The 18,824-nt window shown below is 37.3% G+C and overlaps 1 protein-coding gene across 4 annotated transcripts in view; it reads left to right on the top strand.

Annotated features, from left to right (window-relative positions):
- The window catches only part of LOC126365779 (segmentation protein cap'n'collar), a 765,194-nt gene that overhangs the window by 671,023 nt on the left and 75,347 nt on the right, over nucleotides 1-18,824 (top strand). For all 4 annotated transcript variants that reach the window (XM_050008342.1, XM_050008341.1, XM_050008344.1 and 1 more), the window contains 2 exons: nucleotides 5,613-5,901; nucleotides 12,246-12,376. In XM_050008342.1, the coding sequence (XP_049864299.1) occupies nucleotides 5,613-5,901; nucleotides 12,246-12,376 (420 nt within the window). The remainder of the gene's footprint in view (nucleotides 1-5,612; nucleotides 5,902-12,245; nucleotides 12,377-18,824) is intronic.

The following is an 18,824-nucleotide window of genomic DNA, read 5'->3' as shown; positions in this document are numbered from 1 at the left end:
CCTAAGTTTCTGATACATAGGTGTATGAGGGCATTGTAACCTATGCTCTACATGTGACTTCTAGAGTACTCATTTCTAATTCCAAGTGACTGTCTGAAAAAACATATGTGTTGGTGGGTTTGTGACTATTATACGTCAACATCCACACTCTTGACAATGAAACCCTATCATTGTACCCTATTATTTTCCTAGCCTGTACTGAAAAAGTACCACAGAACCTGATATATTCAGCTGAATTTCTCCACAAGTCTTGTATGCCTGAGAAATTAACTAACACTCTAATCTTCTTAGATGATGAGATCTTTCTATAAGACTGTTACTTGGACCTACTTATCTAGCCTCACCAGGGAAATGTAAAAATATGAGGTAGTCAACAAGTTACCTTTTGAAGGCTGTACAGTCCAGAATAGGTATGCCAATCAGTCAGAATCACTGTGAGCAATGAGGCAGTCATTTCATCAGTGCACCAGGTTGAAGACACCCTTTTTGTAAAACATGTCCTGTTGCATGAACAAGCCTGTAACTGCCTCTGCATATCTTCATCTGACAGAGATCATTGACCCTTCAAGGCCTTTTCAAGGGATGAAAGACATTGTAACTACATGGGGAGAAATCAGGACTATAGGGCAAGTGCCCAACTGTCTCCCATTTGAGTTCGTATAACTTGTACGTTATGACATTTTCAATATGTGAACATGCATTACCATGAAGCAGCAGCACCCCTTTGCTCAACATTCCACAATAATGGTTTTTGATAGATGTGCTGCCCCGTACACATTTTTCATTCTCTGTTTGATGTCTGTTGGTGTTTGTCCTTGGGCAGCCGAGAAAGAATACCAGCATGTTGTTCCTGTTTGGATGCACTGTAATAATGTCACCATAGTTCACAATTCTACATTTACCCCATGCACATTGGAAAGACATAAATGACACTCTAATCCCTTGCCTACTTGTCGGTGCTAATATAACTGCATTGCAGTCGTGCTATGTTGCATACACACTGCAACAGTGCTCTCAGAGAGAAACTTTTTGATCACGCCTTATATCTCCATTTGGAAACACAACTTCACTCTTCCTCTATCCCACTAGAACAGAGGGAATAATTTATTAAATTGAGCAGAATTACAGTTAGTACACTTTACATGTTTGAATTGGGAAATGATTCATTGTGTCATTTGGAATAGCTGAATTAAAGATCATATAAAAGACTATGTGATGTGCCCAGTAGGTAAGACACTGCACTCACATTTGAGAGGAGTGTGCTCAAATCCCCATCCAGTCACTCAGATTTAAGTTTTCTGTGGTCTCCATAAATCAAATATCACAAATGCTGAACCAACTCCTTTGAGGAGGAGAGACAAATTTCCTTTCACTGATGGCTAATATGCAGTATGAGATCAATGAAAATAAGTAACAGTGTCACAACCAAGTTTGAACACACGTCAGATACTATAACAATTTGATTGCTTTCGAACATGATTATTTCAACTTATGTCTGTCAACACTGTATTGGTTGGAATTGCATTTTTGACTAATTGACTGTATCAAGCATTGGTTCTATAACACACACTTGTAATGCAGAATTTGTAATCACTCATTAAAGAGGTAGTAGGCATGTCAGTATTCCAGCATTATGTTCTCTTCATTGTTATTCATATCTTTTTCACCAATCATTGGAGTCCAGTCCATGAAGTTCACTTATAGCATTATCAGTGTGTGCTTTGCCACACAGTAAGTATGCTTGACACTTCCAGTGATTCAAAATTACAATTGCAACCAGTAACATTTGTTAACAACCATAAGTGGAAATAACCATCCTCAAAAAGGATGTAAAAGCTGTGGACCTATCCTGGATAAAACATTTTCTCTGCCCACCAATCACTAACTGTGAAAGCCTGTGCATAACATCAATAGGAAATTTAACTAACATGAATTCTGAATTGATATTTATTAATGCTAAAACAGTCTGTTAAAGATAAGGGTGAAAGGACATAAAAATACTTCATGTAAAGTCAGGATGTTTTACTTATATATCTCAAAATTCAAAGGGACTCCAAAGTGTTGTTCAGGCAGAAGAAATCCTTATGTCTGGAATTAAATGGTAGCTGTCTTACAGTGTGTAATGTGATGTACATACCAGTGTCTTCTACAGTGAAGATTCATTATATTGCTTAATGTTAAGTGTTTCCAGTATTTTCCTTATGGTTATGATCGAAGTGTTTCACTGAGTTGTCAGACATGTAGTTAAACTACACAAACAATGAATTATGATTGTTATGTCATGGGTGTTGTGCATTGAATCAATAGCTATTCTGTTTGCCTTGCACTTGAACATAAGAAACTGATACAGATAGAGGCATTTCTTCTGAAACTGAATGTGCTCTGAAATATTGTAGCATTTGAGTTTTGTTCTGTGTAATTGCAATTCATCAAGAATAAAAAGCTTGTTCTTTTAATTTCATCTATATCTACATCACTGACACATGTACACTATTAGAAACCATATGATGTCTGGTAGAGGATACATAGTATCATTCTTGCGTCCCTTGTTATATCATTCGCAAATCACATAAAGGTAGAGGAACTTGATTTCTCTCAACTGATAAAAAAGAAAAAAAGCTGTTTAATGTTGCAGTAGCATTGCAGATTTAGGCAGGTATCAAGCCATTAACTACTCAACAACTCAGAAATGTTCTTTTTTTTTGTTTGGTGGTTGTGGTGTGTGTGTGTGTGTGTGTGTGTGTGTGTGTGAAATTATGTTCGATCACAGTAGTGAATACAGAGCTGGTTAACTTAACTGTCCTGGTAGATTAATGGCTCCAAGCAATCTTCCATTGCCAGGGATGAATAATTGATGACTAAAAAAAGCAAATGAAACTGTATACTTAATCACATTACTGCTGCCTGACACATTCTGTAAATGTTACATTTTTTGCCAGCAGGGTCTGCTGTACAATTAGTTTGCCATTTGTTTCATTTTTGTCTACAACAGTATCATTCATCTTTAGATTGATATAAAGGCAGCTGTCTTATAATGATGTTTAGTGTGAAATTCGTCACTTATTTATGATCCATCGTTTTAGTTTTGTCAAAGAGCTTTTAGCTGTTTCCCAAGGAACCGTCCTCACTTAAATTCATGACTAATGTGTACTCAACATTTCTTATACTTTGTGGTAAACTGTGATGGTTATTTAAATTAATATTTAACAGATTTCTGGACTAATGTCATTATATCTCTTGGTGTAATCCTCACAATTACTCGCTGAAAAAGCAACAAATCACCATTTTGTCAATATGCAACACATAGGCAGAGTCAACAACCAAAGTAATTGTAAATACAGAGGATCTGAAAAAGAGAAATGAGGTAATATTAAATATAAATTTAAGTGTTAGGAAGTATTTCCTGAGAGCATTTTGTCTGAAGTGTATCAATCGACATTAATGAAAATGTGAGTGACAAATGATGCAGACAAGAAGGAAACAGAAACTTCTGAAATGTGATGTTACAGAAAAAAGTTGAATATTAGATGAGTGGATCAGATAAGAAAGGCATTGGATCACATTAAGGGGAAGACTCTTGTGGCAACCTTGATGAAAAGAGTGGATAAGTTAATAGGACACTTCTCGAGGGTGGGGATGTGTGTCTGGTAAAAATTGTAGAGGGTACCATGTATGTTGTAGGAGTTAATCAAAATTAAAAAGGCTTGTACACAATCTACTAGTATAAAGAGCTATCCCAAACCAGTCTACAGACATCAAGCAGTAACAGCATGATTACCATTAGAAGCTCCTTCCCAAATACGCTTTTCTTGTATAAAAAATGTAGTGACATGCTGCCCATTTCTAGAAATATACAGATTGGCCACTTCTAATTGAGAATGCCTCTGTTGTTTAAATAGGAATTGTTTAGGAGGAATGACTTTAACTTGCAGTTAGAGCAAGTACTAACTTTTGTCTGTCAGGTTGGTTGATCGGTTGGTTGATTTGGGAGGGGGACCAAATAGCAAGGTCATCGGTCCCATCGGATTAGGGAAGGATGGGGAAGGCAGTCAGCCATGCCCTTTCAAAGGAACCATCCCGGCATTTGCCTGAAGTGATTTAGGGAAATCACGGAAAATCTAAATCAGGATGGACGGATGCGGGTTTGAGCTGTCGTCTTCCTGATTGCGAGTCCAGTGTGGTAATGTCTGTCAGAAATTTCATTTATGCAGATAGTATATATTTTTTGCAGGAGGTATATATTTTTTTTGCAGGAGATGCAGTTGTTTGTATTATATTGTTTGTCATAAGTTTATAATTCTACCCCCAGTATCCCGTATCAGTCAGTTATTTGTGTTGAGACATTTTTCCAGTGATTCATAAGTGTTTCTATGAAATCATTATCATGGAGTAGTTCACTAATTTTTTGTAAAGCTCAGATGGTATTGTGAATCTGAGCCAACAACACTTTCTTAACGCTGCAACAATGATTCCTACACGTAATGCAATCCTTGGAGTAGATTTCTTAGAAGGGTATGTTAATCTATTTTACTCTTACTTGATTTAGGCGGAAACCAGTATAACAGTGCTAGATTTTGAGAATAAGTTGGAACAGATAACTCTGTAAATCATGACAGACTTCATCAATCTGAATAGGACATAATGTACTCTGTGTTATAATGCAAATACTATGAAAGTTGGAAGTAGTCAATTTTGTTTGCTGGGAAACAAAACAAGTGGAACAGTGGTTTTAGGTACATAAATTCTGAAAAATTTTATATCTGTTCAAAAATAACTGTCATCTGCTTAACACTGTCAAAAATTTTCTCATTTTGTAATGAGCAGACTACACATTTAGTTCAATCAGTAGGTAAAATCAAATTTTGTATGAAGATGGTATCTATTCTTTTGGACATGTCCAAAAGAACAGATACCATCTTCATATACATATATAGTTAAGGCTCACCGGCCATTTGACCATCTTCCATGCAGATGCACAAACAGTGCCCGAACTCTTATGGTAATCGGCGATAAAGCCATGAGTAATGAGTATAATGGGCAGGGGCACTACAAATATAGTGCGGGACAATAAGTTGGGAATGTGGTTCTCACTGGCCCAGATGGATAGAGTGTGTGCCATGTTAGCAGGAGATGCCGTGTTTGAGTCCTGGTTGAGGCATACATTTTCCACTGTCCTCATTGACTAAGCTAAGGGTATTCATTTAATTGTAAAATCAAATTGGATGAATGCAAGATGATGAGTGTAAATATTTGTGTTGGCTGCCTCCATAGTATATTGATCTGACCCTGTTGGCTCCCAACATGGTCCTGCAGTTGAATCATAGCAACCATCTCGTTTTTTTCTATTGTGAAAATGTCTGGGATGGGATCCTCTCAGCCAATGATCAAAAGATTTGCACCAGGCTGGGGGCCTCAAGTCTTTTCTTTTTAACATTTGTGATAATAAAACAGTGCACTATTTGTAGATAAAAAGTTGAGTTAATGTGAAATTGGAAATGAAAATGAGCATATTAATTTATATTAGATTTAATATTTGCACATGTTGACCCATGTGGTCCTGAGCAGCAGATAATACTAGATTATAATAAATGGAAATTTGCAATTTGTTCCAGGGTCGTGTGCCGGTAGTGCGCACAGCTAGTGTTGAACAGCGCTGGCAAGACTTGGCAAACCTGCTGAGCCTACCTGGAGAAGGTGTTCCTGGTCACACAAACTACCCGCATCATCATCCTCATCACCCACATGCACACCATCCACATATTGGCTATGGCAGCAGTACAGCTGGAGGTGCTGTTGGTGGTTATGGAGATACTGCGAGGGGAGTCCTGCTGCACAATGCCACGCTTGCTCCACCTGTTGGGGACATGAACGCCACAAGTCCATACCATGGTCATTCTGTTGGTGAGCACTCACAACAATTTACTCATACAAATTCATTTTTCTTGTATGAATGTCTTGCTCATGGATTACTAAGTTCTTAGCACTATGTTCTCTAGAATGAAATTTTACACTCTGCAGTGGAGTGTGTGCTGATATGAAACTCCCTGGCAGATTAAAACTGTTTGCTGGACCAATACTCGTACTTTACTGACAGAGCTACCCAAGCATGACTCAAGACTCATCCTCATAGCATTACTTCCACCAGTACCGCACCTCCTACCTTCCAAACTCCACAGAAATTCTCCTGTGAACCTTGCAGGACTAGCGCTCCTGGAAGAAAGGATTTTGTGGAGACATGGCTTAACCACAGCCCAGAGGATGTTTCCAGAATGAAATTTTCACTCTGCAGCAGAGTTTGTGCTGACGTGAAACTTCCTGGCAAATTAAAACTGTGTGCCAGACCAAGATACGAACACAGGACCATTGCCCTTCGCAGGCAAGTGCTCTACTGACAGAGCTACCCAATTACAACTCACAACCTGTCCTCATAGCTTTACTTTCACCAGTACCTCATCTCCTACCTCCCAAACTCCACAAAAGTTCTCCTGTGAGCCTTGCAGGATTAGTGCCCCTGGAAGAAAGGACATTGCAGAGGCATGGTTCAGCTACTGCCTGGGTGATGTTTAAAGAATGAAATTTTTACTGTTCAGCAGAGTGTGTGCTGATATGGAACTTTCTGGCATAGTAAAACTGTGTGCCGGACTGAGACTCAAAGTCAGGACCCTTGCCTTTTGTGGGCAAGTGCGCTACCAACAGAGGTATCCAAACAAGACTTCCGACCCGTCCTCATAGCTTTACTTCTGCCAATACCATGTCTACTACCTTCCAAATACCACAGAAGTTTTCCTGTGAACCATGCAGGACTAGCACTTCTGGAGAGATAGGACATTGCGGAGACATTGCTTAGCCACAATCTGGGAGATGTTTCTGGAATGAGAAGTCCAGCCCAGTACACAGTTTTACTCTGCCAGGAAGTTTCATATCGGTGCACGATCTGCTGCAGAGTCAAAATTTCATTCTGGAAACATCCCCCTGGCTATGGACAAGCCATGTCTCCACAATGTCCTTTCTTCCCAGACTTTAGTCCTGCAAGGTTCGCAGGAGAACTTCTGTGAAGTTTGGAAGTTAGAAGACAAGGTACTGGTAGAAGTAAATCTGAGAGAACAGGTCGTGAGTCATGTTTGGGTAGCTCAATTGGTAGAGCTCTTCCCATGAAGGGCAAAGGTCCTGAGTTACAGTCTCAGTCCGGCACACGGTTTTAATTATGTTCTCTTTTTCTGTTTAGTACTGATAAATACATTGTAACAATACAGTTACTTTTATAGAGCATGCTTATTAATTTATTGATACCACACCCATATTATTCTTCAGAATCTGATACTGATAAAATCTTTGGAAACTTTTGTCTGTGAAACATTTAGAATTTTCAGAAGTAATGTCATATTTTCCTATTGAAGGCATTTTACAAAGTTCTTTTAAGCCAGTATTTATTTCTATTGCCCTTATTTAGTATGTCCATAGGGATCTATCATTGACCACTAAATGTTATGTGCCAAATACATATTTTAAATAGGTATTAATAATATTTCATTGGATGTTATTGTTAATATGATGTTTTTAACTACCTTTATATCTTTGGAAGATGCCATGTACCTACATCTACAACTAAATACATACTCCAGAAGCCACCATACAGTATGTGGTGGAGGGAACCCTGTACTACCACTGCTTGTTTCCTTTCCTGTTCTACTTGCAAGTAGAGTGAGACAAAATGACTTTATATGCCTTAATATGAGCCCTAATTTCTCTTATCTTGCCTTTGTAATCCATAGGCAAAAAGTATTTTGGTAGCAATAGAATTGTTCTGCAGCCAGCTTCAAATGCTGGTTCTCTAAATTTTCTCAGTAATGTTTCTTGGAAAGAATGGTGCCTTCCCTCCAGGGATTCCCATTTCAATTCCCAAGGAATCTCCACAATACTTGCATATTGTTCTAACCTTTTGGTAATAAATCTAGTAGCCAAACTCCGAATTGTTTTGATGTTTTCCTTCAACCTGACCTGTTGTGTCTCCCAAACACTCGAGCAGTACTCAAGAATGGGTCAAACTAATGTTCAAAACAGTTTTGACATTTGCGCGTATGACCCCAGTTTGTTTTTGCACCCTAAAACAAAAACAAAAAAGCAGCAGACAAACCATGCTGTATTTGAGCACTACAGATTTGTTTTTCCTACTCACCTGCATTAGCTTAGATTTTTTCACATTTAGAGCTAGCTGTCAACTAGAAATTTTGTCTGTCGCCTTGTATCCTCCTACAGTCACTCAATAATGACACCGTCCCGTACACCACAGTGTTATCAGCAAACAACCACAGATTGTTGTGCATCCTGTCTGCTAGATCACTGATGTATATAGAAAATAATAGCAGTCCTATCACACTTCCCTGGGGCACTCTGACAGTATCCTTGTCTGTGATGAATGATTGTCATCATGAACAATATAGTGGGTTGTGTTATTTAAGAAGCCTTCAAGCCACTTGCATATATTGAACCTATTCTGTGTACTCTTACCTTCAATAACAATCTGCAGTGGGGCACCATGTCAAATACTTTCCGCAAATCTAGGGATATAGAATCTACCTGTTGCCCTTTGTCCATGGATCACAGTATACCACACGAGAAAAGGGCAAGCTAGTTTCGCATGAGCGATGCTTTATACAGCCCTGCTTATTTGTGGTCAAGCTTTTCTGTCTTCAGGAAATTTATTATATTTAAACTGAGAATAAGTCGAAGAATTGTAAACCAATGTTAAAGATATTGGTCTGTATTTTTGCATGTCCATTTTTTTACCTTTCTTGTATGTAGGAGTCATTTGTGCTTTTTTCCAGTTGCTTGGGACTTTGCACTGGGTGATAGATTCACAATAAATGCAAGCTAAATAAGGAGCAATTGTCATAGAGTGCTCTTTGTAAAACCAATTGGAACTCCATCCAGTCAAAATGACTTGTTTGCTTTCAACTATTCCAGTTGTTTCTCTATGGCAGGGGTGCTTATTACTTTATCCACTATTTGGGAATTGGTGCTATGTTCAAACAACAGTACATTAGTAGGCTTGTCCTGCATGAATGATTTCTTAAATGAGAAGTTTAAAACTTCGTCTTTACTTTTGCAATCTTCGACTTCCACGTGAGACTGATCCAGTGACTAGATAGAAGCCTTTGACCCGTGTAGTAATTTTATATAGGACCAGAATTTTCTTGGGGTCTTGACAAGATCTTTTGCTAAGGTATGATAGTGATACTTGCTGCATGCTTTTTGTGTCAGTTTTTTAGTTGCATGACTTTCTACCAACGTTTGCCTGAAATCATTTGTGTACTCACGTTTGAACCAAGAGTACAGCAATCTTTGCTTCCTCAGAATGTTCTGAATTTTATTGTTAAACCACAGTGGGTTCTGCCCTTCCTTAATCCACTTACTCGGCACATACATCTGCAGAGCATTATGCCCCTAATTCCTCTATGCCCATCAAACTGGAACTGAATGATGTCAATTCATTGCCTGAATGGCATGCTAACAACTACTTATCTGCTCTTTCTAGCAAAAATAATGTCCTAACCTTCTTGATTGATTTATTAGCTTTAGTAACCATAGTCACTGTGATGAAGCCCTGTCACGCTACTGACACCATTGATAAGATCAGGTCTGTCTTTAGTGGTAAGTTCTAAAGCAAAATCTTGAGACCGTACAGTTGGCTCCAAACCAAACGACCCTAATCAACTCTGGAAAGCATGCTGCAAATTCTGAGCTGTGCTTGAACCTTGCATGTGAGACCAGCACCTTCAACACTTCTGCCAGCTGTCTATGTGAACTGAACTAAGGTTGCCTCAGAATCCAAGTGAAAGACATTGTTGGTTCCAACATGAATCATAACCTGTACACTACTGCACTCTGCACGCTAGATAATGACAGGCAAAGCCTTCTCAACATTTTGGATGAAGCCCACCAGCAGACATAATGGATGCACATTAGCTTCCTTTTTAGCCTGAATGCCATTTCCTTAGGGGATCCACAACATTCCTTACTTTGGAGCTCCTGATAACTGTCAAACCCCAATCCTTGTGTGCCTTCTTGGACCCTGCTGAACAAACAGCCACCTGTCCACTTGCAGGGCAAGTAGATAAGGACTTATGGCCAGTCTCCACATGAGCCTTCCATTTCAATGGGTGCAAAAATGTTACCACCCACCAATCATGCAGCTGTGTGAGTGTGTGGGTCCTCTGTGTCATGTATACTAGGAGATGCCTCTGCAGCAGAGCCCATGGGCAAATCAAACATCACCTGAAAGGCCCCTTGTGCTGTGCCAGATGATCTGCCATTGCTACACCATGAGGCAGCAGCCTGAAGATGACTGACCATAGACAAAAGCAGATTCAGCTCTTCCGTGAACTGCAGCCAGCTCGTCCTGTGTTCACAAGCAGCATGCACACATCTCATGTGATGTCACATGTGATTAAGATTAGAACATTGCAGTGAAAAAAGTGCATATTACTGTCACTTATCATTGGCAGTTGCTGTCTCAAAATACCTGTTCATGAAAAAGTCCTGGATTGGCACACAGTGCTAAGCAACCGGTATAAAAAAAATTCTGTGTAGTTAAAAAGAAACAAGAAATAATGAAGCACAGTGTGCAATAAGGTTTTATCTTTATACACACCAACTGATTGATGGTTTTTGATAAAAATGCTGTTAAACTTGTGTGTCAAATTTGGATTCAAATGAAGATCTCCTGTGAAAGAAAACAACCAGGTTCATAGTTTTACTTATTTTACTATCAAGAATTTTTACTGTAGTGTACACTCTACTGTAAAGTGAAAATTTCATTCAGTGAAAATTTCATTCTGGACTTACCCAGAAACAAGACATAAAACGCTGAGTGTTAGTGGCTGCAAACATAATGAAAAACGGTCAACTGACAATCATTAACTGTGCAGGAATTTTTCTTACTTGCTCCAGAGTTTTATGATACATTTATACCATATCATAAATAAATGAATGGATAATTTAATATGTGCAAAGCAGTATATTTTTCTCTGGAGCTGATAATTTGGCAAAGAAGTGTTCCGCTACAAAAGGTAGCTTCTGTTGCCTGATAATATTGCTACACTCTTTGTGTTAGTTGTAAAGTAGTGTAATTGCAGCCTTGTGCACACCTGTTAATTTGGACTAAGTGTGCTTTGGAAGTGACACCACAACACAGTCGAAGTATAGGTCTGAATTCTCAAAACAGTAAATCTGAGAGAATTTAATTGCCTATGTGGGTAGACTCTGAAAGTGTTCCCTGGACAGGAAATAAGTTTAGGCATATAATGATGCCTAAGACACCAACAAAGTAAACACCATCCTTGAAAACCTTCACTATATGATGAAACTACCCAGTTTTTATATAACAAAATCTAATAATTACATGTTTCTGTTATGAAGAAGGGCTTTTGTGGTTGTTGTCTGCCGTAATGAAATTTATTCATGTTCTTTAAATTGGGATTTCACTTCTCTGGAGCAGGTGAGCCGATTCTTGCAACACAAGTGGGTGTGTGGTGTACTTTGTACACATGTAAGGAATAATTGTCTTTATGTTACCAGGGTAAACCAGTACAAGTAAAATCACAGTTTAATCTTCATTAAATTAAACAATGGGGAAATAAACTTAGATTATACAAGCTAAATCACTGTTTAACTAAACAGTAATAAGATAAACTTTCATTGTATCGTTCTGTTGCCACATACAAGTGTTACTCCACAGTAATGACTCCCTCAGAGTATTAATCAGCATAATTCCATCAGATCTCTGTCAAATGCTTATTCAGTTACTAATTATCTCATAGGCAGCTTCTTCATTACATAATTTTGCTTCCAGCTTGTAATCTGGGTCTCTTTTCTTGCAAGGATCATAAATTTTTTCTCACCTGACTCATTATTTATTTTATGTTCCTGCTGCTCACTTGGATGTACAACAGTACAACTTATCACTGTGTTAGATGAAGCAGTAATGAAGGATTAGATATGGGCTCATAATTGTAAAACAACAATGGAATGGTACAAGACAGTGTTGTTTGTGGTTGGTGCACTTTATATGTAGTCACACCCATTCGAGGGTTAAATACTTGATTCACATACTCATGCAGCCATAAGAACTATAAATAGTTGATTGACACCCTTCCTTCTTTCTGTGACGTCAAACAGCAATGTCTATGACACTTCAAGTCACTGAGTGTATGTGATGTTCGTTAATGGTTTTCTTTTATGCACAGGAAGCAATTCAAACCTTGGAACTGCCGTGGCTGCTTCAATGAACCTGACAAACAGCAGTGAGCCAATGGGAGATACAGGCTCTACTGCATCATACAAAATGGAGTCATCACATGACATGATGTACTATCAGGTAAGAGTCTTAGAGGATAATTCTAAAAATCTTTGTATATGACAATGCTAGCTATGCTCTCAGCCTTGACCGTGTTATTATTTGTGAGTAATTCAATAAAAATGTCAGATCTACATTTTTGTGAGTTAACATAATGTAAACAGTCCACTTCAAAGAAACTTGGAGAAGATTGTGTGCAAAATGTGATTTTGTATACCAGAGTTTAAATTTTGACTTAAGAAAATCAAAAGGCTACCTAGTAGACAAATATAGATAAGATTCAGAAACCTGGAAATTGCAAATACTGACTGAACCATGAACAATGGACATGTTTAATAATGGAATTAAAATGTTTCTTCAGTAGTAGCTCAGAAAAAGGGGAGTGGAGTGACAGAGCTGGGAAAACTACTGATTGGCCACTCAGAATATATGTGAAGAGAGAAACATATTGAAGTGGAAGTGAAGATTTAGAAACTTTCTTCGTTACTGCTGTTAGTTTAATTGGTTTTAGTTCCAGTTTTTGCAGAGTTTGATCATTTATCCCCTCTTGCATTAGTTTATGAAATCTAAGATACAGATCATTTAAAAATGGAATTATCAAGTAAGAATGTAGAGCAGTGAAAATTCCACCAGGATAAAACAATAACATTGTTTCTACTTATTTTTATTGATATAATAATGATGTTTGTAACTGGCAAATGAAACCGATAGAATCTGCAGCCCATGTGGAATTACAATTGAAGAGACAATAAGTATCTTAGTCAGAGTTGAGTGAATTCTATTCTGTGTTGAAAGACAGGACTAATATAAGTGAGATTCATTTAGAGTAGGTAGAGAGCACTTGCACATATGAGTGGTGGCTGCACTTTGTCCATACCATAAGATTGTTTGCTGCATACTGATTGAACTAAAGGCAGAAAGCTGTTCAGTTCTTCAAGCAACAAAGAAAACATGTATGAATGTGTTCCATATTTAAAAACTGTAGAAATAGTTGTCACATGCCAAACAGACAGAATTGGTGCAATGAATGACTGTGATTATATACAAGCTATTTGTTTCACTGTGTAAACAATATTAAAGTTTGGGTAATATGTCCAGGACAGAGACTGCCAGAAGGCATGAATGTGACAAGAGTACAAGTTATAAACTGAAGAACTGAGTGTGAGAAATGTTATGGAATGGAGTGAATCCTGATGCTGGAATGAATTTGAATAAAATACATTATCAGGTAGAGGCAAACTGATGGTTAGAAAAATAGGTGGAGTGACAAACCTAAAGAGAAAGAACGTAAATAGATAGTGTTGATGAAGAAAGAAGAAACCAGATGCCATAAGGACAATAAAATCAATTAAAAGTAATAAGAAAACATCTAGAAAAGGCAGGTGACAGTTTAGAAAATGGCAAGAGAAAAACCAGGAAAAATATGTTGGAGGATCAAAAAATAATAATATAATGAATCTTAGTTAATGGCTTTAATACAACAGGTCAATTCCCTAGTGTTGGAAAATTTCTCTGAACTATTAACTTTGAATAAACGTCCCCCTCTTCATTTGTCCCTTTCAGAAATCATCAACTTTCCATAATTTTTGTTATCTCTGAAGGAACAAACGAGTAATTTCAAAATAATGAGTGTCCAGCAACATCTAGTGGTTATATTTCCATGAGTTGCTAGCCAACAACTTGTGCCTGTGACCAAACCCTTTTCCATATATAATCTCACTACTGGTTGTAATATAAGTGGTGTTCAGTCCACTTCAAATAAAGTCCACTCCAAATAAAGCATGTTTACGGCCCGTAACATCAGCACATGCTTCAGTCACGTGCTGTGGCTGGATTTCAAGCTATACGTTGCTAAAAGCCATTTCCAAGTTACTGTAGGAAGATACGGGATGACTTAGACAGAATTTCTATTTTGTGTTAAATGGAAGCTTGCTATAAAACACAGTATTAATCGTGTGCTGCTTGCCACTGTTATAGCAATTACATATCTAGGCATAAAATTGATGAAAAGAATTATAAATGGAAATAAGGTCAGTTTATTGACATAATTATAGGAAACTGTAGCTAATTTATAAAGGAGACAGCATGTAGAACACTTGTGTGACCCATTGTTGAATACTGCTTGAGTGTCCCCACCATGTCAGATTAAAGGAAGATATCAAAAGTGGTATCAAAATGATCAGTGAACTCAAATAGGAATCCTCGAAGGTAAGATGATGTCCTATCCATAAAATATTGTATTGAGAAAGCTCAGAGAACCAGAATTTGCAACAGACTGCAGAATGATTCCACTGCCACCAATGCACATTTTGTGCCAGGACTGTGAAGATCAGATAAGAGGAATTAGTGCTTATATGGAGGTATTTAGACAGCTGTTTTTCCCATATTCAATATGCAAGTGGAACTGGACAGAGAATGACTAGCAACTGGACAAGGTACCCTCTGCCATGTACTGTGTTTTGGCTTGTGGAGTATGTAGATGTCCTTATTGAGGGTGTTTTCTGATACATACTTTAATTTCAGTTACCTTTTCTTATTATATAACCCAGAAACTACTTTATCTTGTGACTGTACTTTTCTTTAATTTATTGGTTCAGTGTCCTGTGCATTCAAGTTGTGAGTATATCTCTCAGATGTAGAATGTATCACATGTTATAGATACATTATACACTGTTTAGTTCAGATATTACTTTACAGGAAGATTTCTATAGCAGTAATTAAGAGACTAATTTTATACTAATGATCTGGTATTATTTTAATACACAGACTTTTGCTGAACAGATACCTTACCTCATGAGACAAATGCTAGTCACCATGTGTTTATGTTTTTTCAGAAGTAGGCTAAACATTTTCCTCAACGAGGAAAAAAAACTACATGCTTTATTCATATTCCATTGGGGTGTTCTGCCATCATGTCCTCTTTGAAATCATCTCTAAAATTTGGCAAACTCTCAAAAAAACCAATGTTCTTATTGCAGCAATTGGTATTTTTATTGTTCAAGTTTCAAATATCGTGGGTGATTCAGAGCATCTTATTTTCATCAATTAACCAGCTGCCATGACTTTATACTGAAGTAATCAAGTGACACACTTGTTAAAATATTTACCTTGGCTGAAATTGACTGTAAGAAGTCATTTACGAACTATACATGTGTTAAATCACATTGTTGTTTAGATTTGGGTACAAATGACGAGTGAGTGAAATAAATGAAAATTATAACTTGTTGCTCCTTATAGGTGGTGCAGTTTTTGCATTGTATGAAGTAGTCAAATGCTTCTGAGAGGTGATGCCAAAAATTCATCTAGTGGTAAAAAAACTGTATTAATAAGTTGAAGTAACATAAAGTCTCATCTACTGGACATTATCACCACAAAGACCAAAGAAAAATAGAGCATATATTCTAAAAGATTTAGAGCTTCTAACAAAAAACAACCAGTTTAGAGGAAAGCTTCCATCCCATTGATAAAAACAGTCAAAGATCACTTCAGCAGAATGTTAAGATGATGCATTATTGACACAATGCTAAAACCGAAAAGTCTTGTTGTATACAAAATCTCTTCAACGTGCAGTCAATGGTACATAAGAACTACTAAAAGGAGGAATAATACCTGGTTTATACCTCACATGGTGCCAGCTCTGGAAAAATGTATTATATGTCTGAGAGCTTTTTTTAACCCCAAAAGTGATTCTATTACCTTTAGTGCAATGAAATGTAAAATATTTTTAAAAAATAATTATTATTTATTTGAGAGACTCTTGCACAATGTTGACATTATAACTCTATAGTTTCTTGCTATAACTAATTTGTATATAAGTTGTAATTGTGTACTAGCTTTGTTCGAAATATGAAAACACATATTGTTCAGTTTCCCCCCCCCCCCCCCCCCCAAAAAAAAAAAAAAAAACTGTAAAGCAAAATATTAATATAGTGCTTACTATGTAACAATACTGTAATTAATTAATCTTGAAAAGCTCTTCATGGCTTGAAAAATAGATAATCCTTACTCATCTGTGCAAAATTCATTTAACGGTTTCCCATGTGCCTTAGGTAAGCCATCTATTATTAGCAGACCAAAGAATACATGCAGTTCTGTAGAGTAAAGTGCAGTCCACGTCTCAAGATAGGAGTGTAGAATTTTACTGTCATCTGCATGATCATTGGTATGCAGCACTATTACACTCTGCATCTGATTGGTAATAAAAAGTCTGAGACTGCCCTTGTCTTTAATTTTGATCTAAGGTTAAGTGGAATACCTGCAGTTTCACATATTACATTTCTTGAAACCTGCTTGTACACGTCAGGTGGTACTACATCATACATTATCCACCCACTTCTAGATACAAGAGCTCGTGCACTAGTTTCATGAATGTTATTATCATCATGATGATCATCATCATCATCTTTTTGCATTAACACATGTCCACTGCATCTCTACCTGTATATCTTCCTCTATCATATCTACAATAGCATCACTTGCATTCTCATTTCCAAATATTGATTCATTACCGCTGTCACTCTTCTGTAAATCTGCTGAAGCCTGTTCAAGACTGTAGCCCCTTGCAAAAAGTATATCATCATCCATGACAAATAAAATATAACATCATGTCTTACTTTAAAAAAAGAAAAAGGAAAAAAAAAGGAAACGCCATTTCTCACTGTGAATTTCTCATACCCATTGATATGTATGTATCTTTTACAAATTGTTGACAGCAATGGACATATAAACATCAGCTCAGAAGATGCATTGTTGCCAAGTTTTTCTTTTCATGATAAAACTGAAATATAACATTGAAAATCACATATTATTTATTTGGGGTATATTCTGACCCAATTGCAAAAATTTTGAATTATCATACTATGAATCGCGCTATAATTGTATTGTACCCAGTTTTATAAAAAATCCTAAAAAGCGTACCTGGAGGTCAAGAAGTGTGCATCCACATCAAAACTGTTCCTTTGTAGCTAAACGAGCCTTGGGATCTAAAAGATGTCCCAGACACCTTGCAAAGGTTAAAGGACACAAAGGCACACTGATAAATTGGCAGTAGCAGGTCATGCACTTGTAGAAGGAAACCACTGAATTTGATGTACCGATAATATAGTTCTACAATAATTACTATGCTGTGATGTACAGAGAGCACATAGAAATTCAAAAGCACTAAAACAACTTTGACCGAAAGGAAGAACTGAAGAAACAGTGCCAACTCTTCCACACTACAAGGTCCATAACACACTCCATCGCTACTCTAAAATCTTAGGAAATGGTCTGATGATGTCATGACCTGACTGTTGTGAACATAAGCATAAACAGACCTGCTTGCTGAGCTTTTTTAATTTTTAAGCTACTGAGTCTTAATACCCTCTGATGGTGTCTCCAGCGTTAGGCACAGTAACATGCCTTAGCCTGCAACCTAGTACCCATGTAATAAAAATTTCCTAGGAACAGAATTTTTGTTAAATTTGGCTATTGACTAATATACTGTATTTTGATGATTGCAAGTGAGGGATTTTAATAAATGTGCTTTGCATATGAAGCCAAAGTTGACAAATTCCAAGCCACAAAAATATGGCTTTGTTAACTTATGTGCAAGACAAATTATTGGGGAGTAGAGATGTAAAGGGTTACTTGAGTTACAAAAATATCTAGTTCAAAAGTTATACCCAAAACCTCAGGACACTTCTTGCAAATAAATAAGCACCTTTAACTGCTTGGATTGTAAGTGAGAATGACATGGAATATTAATTTTTAATACTTCAGGCAATATATGTTACTAAGTGGTTCATAGGAAAGAATATTCTGATGCTTTGGTGACTTCCAAAAGTTATTAATACCAATCCATAAAAAAGTAGTGACATTATGAACAAAAAACGCCATTAAAAGTTGTTTTTTGATTTAGTCATTATTGCGACATGCTACAAGGGTCACTCCAAAACAAATGCACACATTTTTTTTTAAATCTATCTTTTATTCTACATGTATGAAAGTATTGCAGTGTGTAAATACATCCTTTAGGAACAACATTTTCATTTCTCCACATAATTTCCATCTCTCTCAACTGACTTAGGCCATCTTGGAACCAGCACCTGTATACTCACACGGTAAAATTCTGGACCAACCTGATGGAGCCACTGTTTGGCAGCGTGCACAAGGGAGTCATCATCTTCAAACCTTGTTCCACGAAGAGAGTCTTTCAGTTTCTCAAAGAGATGATAGTCACATGGAGCCAGGTCAGGACTGTATGTCGGGTGTTTCAGTGTTGTTCATCTGAGTTTTGTTTCTTTGTGAGCCACTGTCAACATCCTGGGAACCTACCTGGCACAAACCTTTTCTAACGCCAACACTTTCAGTATTCTGCAAACACTTCCTTCCCCTATCCCAACATAGCGTGACAATTCATTGACTGTGATGCATCTGTCAGCAGTCACCAATTCGTTAACTCTCTGCACATTGTCTGGAATGTGTGCAG

The sequence above is a fragment of the Schistocerca gregaria genome, chromosome 4 (genome assembly GCF_023897955.1).
Source record: "Schistocerca gregaria isolate iqSchGreg1 chromosome 4, iqSchGreg1.2, whole genome shotgun sequence".
NCBI lineage: Eukaryota > Metazoa > Arthropoda > Insecta > Orthoptera > Acrididae > Schistocerca > Schistocerca gregaria.
This window is presented reverse-complemented; position numbering and strand designations above follow the sequence as displayed.